The 9,305-nt window shown below is 30.8% G+C and overlaps 1 protein-coding gene across 1 annotated transcript in view; it reads left to right on the top strand.

Moving 5' to 3' along the window:
- The window catches only part of ARB2A (ARB2 cotranscriptional regulator A), a 387,607-nt gene that overhangs the window by 159,147 nt on the left and 219,155 nt on the right, over positions 1-9,305 (top strand). Inside the window, exon 7 of the mRNA XM_081088717.1 lies at positions 6,885-7,103. Within this exon, the coding sequence (XP_080944843.1) occupies positions 6,885-7,103 (219 nt within the window). The remainder of the gene's footprint in view (positions 1-6,884; positions 7,104-9,305) is intronic.

Genomic DNA, 9,305 nt, shown 5'->3' with positions numbered 1-9,305 from the left:
CTCATTGAATACATGGGATCTCGTTCATTATGTCCACATCCTTGTAAGTGGACTTGAGAACTACAAGCAAAACATTAATATACCCTTGAAACAACAAGAATATTTAAAATACGATATTTTAATTTGGGGAAAAAAAGAAAGGTGGCATATGTTAAGATAAAGTGATTTGTGTACCATGGTTCTTAAGCAGGTTTTAAGAGTAACTTAAAAATGTAAACATATATTATGATATCTAATTGGGTGAAAGATAATATTTTGAGATTGACACAATTTTATGATGCAATTTAATAAGTTAGGAGAATATTGGACTTCCATTCAGTACTCTTAAACATAAAGATGTTAACTAGCATGCAGAACAGTAAAGTTTATGAGATAAATTTGTCTGTCCATCCAAGTCCACATGGAACCATGCAATGAAGGAGGTGTGTCTATATCCATTTAAGGATTTTGATCTATTATTGACTGGGCAACAGTTGTAGCTTGTAATTCTTTTTCAGTTTAATGTAGGGGAGAGGGTGAATATTTCTTTTTATAAAAATGAGAAGCAAAGAATATAAAAAATTTCATAATGCTGTATTCAAGTATGTTTCTGTCTTGAATAATGAATGGTAAATGTTTTTAGAATGCTGTTGTGATTTTACACAATGCTTTAATATGATATTGAATATGAATATGAAAAGAAATTTGTGACATTTAAGCAACATAATATTTTAAAACCTAGTAAAAGTTAGAAGAAGAGCAGGTGAAAATATGGGTAAAGTGCAAAGTGAATATTTTAAAATAAATAGTTCTTGGATGACCTGGGATGTCAGAACCGGAGACAAGGGTGTGTGTTTGTCAATATATCCTTCATGTTTTACAGACTCCTAAGGGAACAAGGGAAGATACAATTTCACCTTTTCTGTGCCAAAACATTTTAATTATATCTTCTTCCAACTACAGCGGTTCAGTAACCAAGGAGCTGACATTGATGCATGTGTTGATAAAGCTGCAAACATTCAAAATGAGATTAACAAAGATTTTGAGCAAAGGGTGACAGCTAATTTTGCACAGTTTTCTGCATCTAATTCAGGCCAGCGTAATAATAGAATATTTTATAACTGTTTTGTTATTCAGAAGGACATTTATGATGTGTTTATGTTTGTAGATATCATTATATCATACTCAAAAATTATCTATCCTGTAGCTTAAAACTATTTGCATCTCTCTTATAACCCTGAAACATTATTAAAGGGAAAAAAAAAACCCCTCATAAGTTTTTGTGGTTTTTTTTGCAATCATACTTTATCCTTAAAACTCTTTGCCTTTACCTTATTTATCTTAAGCACATTAACTAGGGAAGGTCTAAAGATAGCAAACATATATTTTCTAATATTGCTTAGTGTGCACTAATCAGATGGCCAAGAAAAGTTATATTCAACTTATTTAATTAATAAAATTGTAGTTTCTTTATGTTTTTGAGCTCCTTTGAGCACATTTCAGTTTATTTCTTTTCTCCTCTATTCTCTACTTGAAGGCAGCTGACAGTCTTCTTTCACTTTTCTTTTTGTTTGTGAAATTCTCTCTCTCTTTTTTTTATCCACTCACTTCTCCATCTGCTTTCACTTTTGTTTGCTTGGGCCGTCTCTCATCCCAACTTGATAATGAGGAATGCAGTGTGACCCTGACCTCTATCAGCCCATGCATGACCTTCTGACTCTACCATATAACCTTTGACCTTCTCTTTGACAGCTTGATTAATTACCCTGTGTTATGATTTATGAGTAAGTGCTATGTAAAAATAATAGACAACAGGTGGTCCTCTGAAAACTTTTTGTAGGATGTTTTCTTTTACTTACTAACTTGATGAGCTATTTGAAGCTGCAAACTTACTAGGTTGGTCTATGTTGATTCACATTATGGTATTTTTATACTATGGAGTATACATTAGAATTTAGGTAGCTACAGGTTGAAGCATGGCTGTGACAAACAATTTACAAGGTATTAGTAGGGTGCTGTTACCTAAATGCACATTGGGAAGAAGCACAAAACAGAGTCAAGTGACATTTCAGGCATTTCAGTCCCAGGTCACGTCTTGAGAAAATTGCTGAAATAATGGAGGGGGCATTTTTCAAGCAGAGCTGCAGCTCCAACAGCTATGTTTACTTTAACGCTCCACTAGTGACTTCTGATAGGTTGTCATAACCTCTTTTCACTGTTGCATGTAGGATGTTGCAACAGTGGTATGTGCATACCTTCTTGTGAAAAAGATGAGAATAAACACAGCATACATCTTTCAGGAAAGATGAATGGACAGTGGTTTGTCCATTTTAACCATGGGTAAATGTAGTTTATAAACACTTTGGATTTCATTTCCCTTGAGGAAGAACACCTATCTTCTTTCAACCCAAGCAAATAGAATGCTGAACTTGAAAAATATGAGTGATAAATTTGTGTAAAATGATCTCTTACAGAGCCTTGCCTGAAGACCAAAATGGATAGTTCCATAGGTCAAAGGATTCTACTCTGGCCCCTGACCCCTTTGGTCACATGTGGCTTGTCGTGTTGGAAGGTTAATACGCAGAGCTCAGTACTTTCAGCTGATTTTTTTTATTTAGCCAACCACAGAAGAGTTGAAAAGATATAGAATTTGCTCCTGTTTTTAATTTTCTTTATAATTGGTAATTATTAGGTAAATTAACTTGGCTAAATCTTCAGTTTTAGCAAGGTCTCTTCTGGGGTCAAAAGTACATTCTGCTTTGGTCAGGCATTTAAAAAATATATCTAGTGTAGAATATTCTTGATAAGTACATTTCTATTCTAGTTTAATTTCTTTAGCAAGAGTTCCTCTCTGTGATTGGCACCACCTCTTTGTTTTAGACCTCTCTGACCTAAGCCATCATTTGTTGATTAAATGATAAATGAACTATTACTTATTAGTAAGTGCATCTCTAGACTTCAAAGTAAAGAAGGCCTGGAGGCCTATATATTTTGTTTCAATCACAGCAAGTACTTGCGCTGAATAAAATGCTATATCTACCTATGAAATTTTGAGGATTTCTGATTAAGATCCTATGGTTATACCATATGAACACTGATCTGAAAATGAAACTACAGTTATAGCTATAAAAAAGAATAGAGAAATGCAATTAGACAAATTAAAGAGATAAAGCTTACTTTTACCAGTATCTGTCCTCTTTATTACTTTCTTGGTCAAATGACAGTTAATTTACAACTTCATGTAAGCTTTGTCTCTTGAAATGTTGGATATTGGAATTGATTTGGGTAAATCAGTATGAGAGATGCTAAAAGTTTTATTTATTTAGTTGTACAGTGTTAGATAATCAGTTTGATCATTCTATCTTGTTAAAGATAACAGAAAACTACATGTATATTTGAAATGACCTAACTTTTCATCTTGTGAGCAACTTAGCATGCTTAAGGAATAATTAAATATAAAAGGAATACTTTAATATAAAATGTTTAAGGTTGTAAGTATTAGAATACTTAAAATGCCCCTTGTTAGAATGGCAATGCAAAGTTCTTTTATGATATTGAATTGATGCCAGATTTTTTACAGTAGTTTTGAAAAACTTTATGAGTGCATTTGTTAAAGGTCAAAATAGGATCTTTTTTCTCTTCTTTCTGTGTGTACTAATTGAGTTACTAGGAATAGAATTTATTTTTTGAACGGTATTCTGATTTTTAAAAAGATATAAATTAATATTATTCTACCTTAAGTGGGTAAATTTAACTACTGGTGTTTTCTGCTTTAACTTTCTGACTTCCATATCTTAAGGTTGACATGGCAAAAATCTTTGTAGTTTTATTATGTAAAGGGACTTGTTTGACAGTGTTCGTATGTGACAGAGAGAAGAAAAAGATGAAATTTTACTGTATATCTATGATTAGAGCACATAAATGGATAGTTACCTTTGTTACTTAGCTTTTTCCTACTCATTATAATATGGTTATGAATGGTCTTTGTGAATATTGCATTAATTAATTTATCAGAAAATTTTAATTGAAAAATGTAAGATTTTATGGAATGGTAATTAAATTTTCAACGAAGACATTTATTAAAATTAGCTTTCATTTCTGTGGAAAATGTTCCTGAATATTTGTTACCTTAATTAAATTGACAGTATGAAATATCTAAAAGGTAAAATATTTTCTAAATAATTCATTTGTTTAAAGAGAAACATTCATTGTTAAAATAAAAATAATAAAAAATTATTTAATTGATTTGTATAGTGGTGATTTTAAAATAGAATCATTTTTCATCTCTGGGTGCCTCAGTGAAAATTGACATTGTGTCTTTTTAAAATTGGACAAATGAGTCATGTAATTTTCAGTTACATAATCAATAACTTAGACAAATACTACTTTGATGATTTATGTGTGTCTGTTTTATACTTATTTAGATGGGACACATCAAATTTCAGAATCCATTTAAAATAAAATAGACACAATAATGTTCCAATTCATGATTTCTAAAAATTGAAGTATAAAGTTCTGCTCAGATAAACCTGATAATTACAAAAATCTTTCCAGTGATTAACTTATAAAATAGGGTAAGAATTGTAATTCCTATAACTCAAAAATTTTGTTTGAAGTATTTGTCTTTATTGGGAATTCATTCCTTTTGCAGAGGATACTAATGTTCTACCAATTTAAGTCCCACTTTGTTATCATGTCTAAATTTTTGAAATTATCATTAAAATATAGTATATCACTGTTTTCATCTCTGACTCATGTGTAAGTGATAGAGAGTGTGTGTGTGTGTATTTAAAGTTCACTTCACTCAGAGAAGGCAGGGAAGAAACATGACAGGAGACCACTTACTCTCGGTACAGAAGCTAGTAAGGAGGCAATTTTCTTCTTGGCCTATGGTGACCTTTTTTGACTATGTTCCCTACACCAGAGACAGTGTACTGAATGCCTCTATTTCACCCTGTTTAGCAGAGTGCAACAGTGTTCTTTAACTTACTTTTGGTGGGAGGAGAAGTTATAGCTGAAATTTGAGAAGGGCGTGAAAAGTTGTAAGAGGCACAAGGAAGAGGGGTAGGAATTCCTTCAAATGTGATTTTAATAACTAGTCAAGTGTGTCCAACTGTAGAAAATCACCAAGTGACAATCTGTCTACCTGACAGTGATCACAATGAATTACAAGACTTTTGAATAGCTATACAGATTAGAATAAAGCAGGACCAAATAAAATATCTTTTGTTGGTAAAACTTTGTTTTACCAGCTAAGAAACTTAAAAAAAAAAAAAAAGCCTTCTCTGTGCTTTGATGTAGAATGTTTAAATTTAAAGTCTTGTAAAGTATTTTATAAGGCTTTCATGAAAGAGGTATGTATCTAAAAGTTCTAGTCAAACATATATTGAAGAATATGTGGGATATTGTTAATCAATTTGGTACACATTATATAGTTTTCATGTATGTAAGACAACTATATCTTAATTAACAGTCCTATCACTAAAATCAGAACTTAAATGATCTTCAAAGTCTCTAAACCATGGTTTTAGACAATAATATTATCTCTTGAGGAATGGGGGTAGAGTTGAAAGGATCCCAGTGAAGTTTGTACTTGGTTTGTGAAATAAGCTGTTAAAAAAACAAAAACAAGTACATGCAACAGTATAGCATACTTAAAAATAAGATAGTTGAGTCTATGCTATTATTACTGCTATCAGTTTTTTAAAATCATCTTCTTATATATTAGTTTGGTAAAAATGTAATTTCAAACGAAGTAGAAGATTCTACAGTTTTGGAAATGTATTTACTTTTTTTTTTTTTTTTTTTTTTTTAGTAAGGATGATTTGTTAAAGTTTTATGTTTTGTAGCTCTGATGTTTTTATCACAGTATAATACATGTTTTAAGCATGACCTTACAGGATTGTGCAAGGCAAAATTGGGACACCCACAGAACAGAATTGAATAGAAAAGACAAGATACATAATTCTTTCAAAAATGTGTGTTGTGCATGCTTGTCAGTGGTAATTGTTTACCCTTCTCTATTTTCTCATGGTAGAATATTCCATGAGGTCTAACAATATAAATACCAAAGTTTTCTTAATGATAACCATAGAAGTGTTTGCCTTGCTAGCATTAAATCAGACAGGGAAATATGCTTTTAAAATGTTTAGAAGGCTTAATAGCTCAATGAGCTGTATTTTAAATTTTGAAACTTGTTTCCTTGTATTAGTTCTTTATGAAAAGAGATTTTTATGGTAGTTAAAAAATCTAAAAGAAAGCAATTTCAGGGTTAAAGTGTTGCTGCCATACATTACACTAAGATTAATTTATTTTGTTTTATGATTTGTGTGGCTTTCTGAAAGAAGAGAGGGGAAAAAATCCAAGGAACAGAGGTAGACACTATATGTATATGTTTATGACAATATACATATTATAATATACATATATAAATATTAGATTATATTATTCCTTTTTACCATTCAAACAAAAAATGCTTACTGAATCACAAATTGTAAAAGAAAGAAAAATACAACAAAATGCAGTTTGAATCTTGAACTTCAGTTTCAAAGGTTATTTTCTCAAAGTATATATTATAAATATTAATGTCGTTTGAAAGTGTACTTTTAATTCACAGTTTATTTCAATTATTTTTAGGGTTCTAGAAGATCTGAAGCACCTTTTAAACATTTTAAACTTTATAATCTTTATGTTAAAATTACGTCTTCTTATAATAATGTATGGTTATTTACATAAACAACCCAGGCAAACAATTTTATACACCTTTCTTTTGGAAAAATTAAAACTATAATCTTTTATGAAGAAATGTTTTAATGAATATACAAATAAATTAACATGGAATTTTAAAAAAACTTTTATGAATTGGTTTCTAGGATTAAATTAAGCTGTCTTTTCTTTCTAAACAGGAAGGATATGGAGTAATAGTTTTGAATCCCAATGAAAACTATATTGAAGTAGAAAAGCCGAAGATACATATACAGTCATCTTCTGATAGTTCAGATGAACCAGCAGAAAAACGGGAAAGAAAAGATAAAGTCTCTAAAGAAACAAAGAAGCGACGTGATTTCTATGAGAAGTATCGTAACCCTCAAAGAGAAAAAGAAATGATGCAGTTGTATATCAGAGTAAGTAATAAGTAAGATCATTACTTTTTCTTCATTATTTTCCTTATGTTTACTTCATATAAATTATTTTTTGAAAGAAGCTGTTAATTCCTTAATTTTTAACCATTTATTTTCCATGGGTGCTACTTTTTAATGTTTCTGCTTTTTAAATCAAAATTACAAACACATTATTCTTATATCAGTGTGATAGTTTATATAAGTCTCAAAAGCAGTTAATAATGCACTGCATGAAACTCAGTCTTCATCTCGAGTGGTGATAGTTTTAATGTGTTGTTTTTCTACAAGCAACCACCCATCCACCGTGTCTCAGCTTAACTTCTGTGGGCAGATAGTGGTGGGAAGAGTAATTAATATCTTAATAAATATTTAAGCTAGAATATTTGGGGATAGTGTAGTAAGGGAACTCTGTCATTTGCTTTTTTCTTGCCCCGTGAACCTTTGCACTTTGTAATGCTAGCAGCATGAAATCGTTACAGCAGTACTGCCCAAGGAGTTCTAATTCTGCAGGGGGCACAAACAATTTTATTTGCACTTTGACACATTCTGCTTGATATACACTGTGTATTATATATATGAAACAGACTCATGCAGCTTTCAAAGCCCTTTTTATGGATTCTAGAAATATAATTTAATAGTAAAGCTTGTAAAAAATGCTACAGGGTATGTAAAATAGTAAATTGATAGGTTCTTCCAAAGTGAACAATTCAGAACATTTAAACATAGATAATTAACATTTTATAAATTATACAATAAGATAGTATTAAAGTTTGAGATTATTCAGCTTGAGCTATTTTTACATTTACTTTAAAAGCTCATTAATAAAAATAAACTATTTTATACTACCTTTCACAGGAAATACATGGCTTTCAAAGTTATTTTCTTGAATATACTTCTAGTTCAAGGCATAATCACTATACTTCTGAGAATGGTACTCAAAGTATTCAAGACATTTGATTATATGTCATTCTGTTGAGTAAGTTATGACATGTAAATAGTAGTGAAAGCCACGTATCAATTCTCAAAACCCCAAAACGTGTTCTTGACCAAGAATACCCAAAGCACATCAAACAATGAGCCAAGAGTAAGTTTTGCAGATTATAATATTTAAATTTCTGAAAAGCATCTTGTTAATCAATATATTATTGGGGTGGGGGAGCAGTTAGACTTGGAATCAGTAAGGAGCTTGCTTTTCCTAATGCAGTTATGTTACTGCCTTTCTTCCTGTGACTGCATCAGGGTCATATCTCCTTCTCTATAGATTGTCCTCAGCTTTTTGTTATATGATCCAGTCTATCAACCACTATCTGAAGGCAGACTTTTATAAAAACTGTCTCTGATATCCAAATCCCAAATGCAGATTATGTAAGGTTTATGAAATAGAGAAATCATTATGAGTATTCACTTCCTTATGTGAAATGCACACCAAGTGATTTTGGGTATTGTTTTTTATTTCTTCTTACACAGTTTCTTTTATTTGCCTATGATATGTACAGATTAAGCATCTATGTCTGACATCTGTCTAGTAGGTTTTATCTCTTCTTTTCTACTTTGTCTTTATCTTGTCGCCATTGCTTTGATTTTTTTCTTTGTTCTCTTGTATGTGTGCATTTTCTTTATTCTTTTTTTCACATCTGTTTAGTTTATCCCAGCATCAGTTTTTTTTTTTTCTTACACCAAGGAGCAATGTCTTTTTATGTTGCTTCATTGTTAAGATTTGCTCTCTTTCCCTTTGTCATTTTCTTTAATTCTTTTATCTCTTTTACACTTCTGCCATTTTTACTTCTTTCCTTATTATGTCTTTTTGCCTCTTTCTTTCTTTTCCCATTTCATTTAACAGTCTAGATTTCCATTAAAAGGGCTAAAAGACAGAAATAGTCTCATGTAAGTAACACAGCTTTATACTTGATAGTCTTAGTTATGAAAAATGTTATTTTTCTTAATAAATACCTTTCTCTTAATATCTCCTAGAATTGGGTAAAGTAACAGAGTTAAGCTGATAGCTTTAAACATACTTCTATGTAGTAAGGCATGATCTTATAGTAGGAACGAGAAGAATGCTTCATTTTGTACATAGGGTTTTAATTCGTGGGTAATTTTGATCCACTTGAGAAATAAGTTCTTCTAGTACTCTTCTATCTAAATTACAAGGGTTTATAATTTTCATACACAAAACATGGCATATGATGGGGATAAATTAACTTT

This window comes from Myotis nattereri (genome assembly GCF_964212035.1).
Source record: "Myotis nattereri genome assembly, chromosome: 4".
NCBI lineage: Eukaryota > Metazoa > Chordata > Mammalia > Chiroptera > Vespertilionidae > Myotis > Myotis nattereri.
Note: the sequence above shows the minus strand (reverse complement) of the source record. Positions and strands in the feature narration are given on the sequence as shown.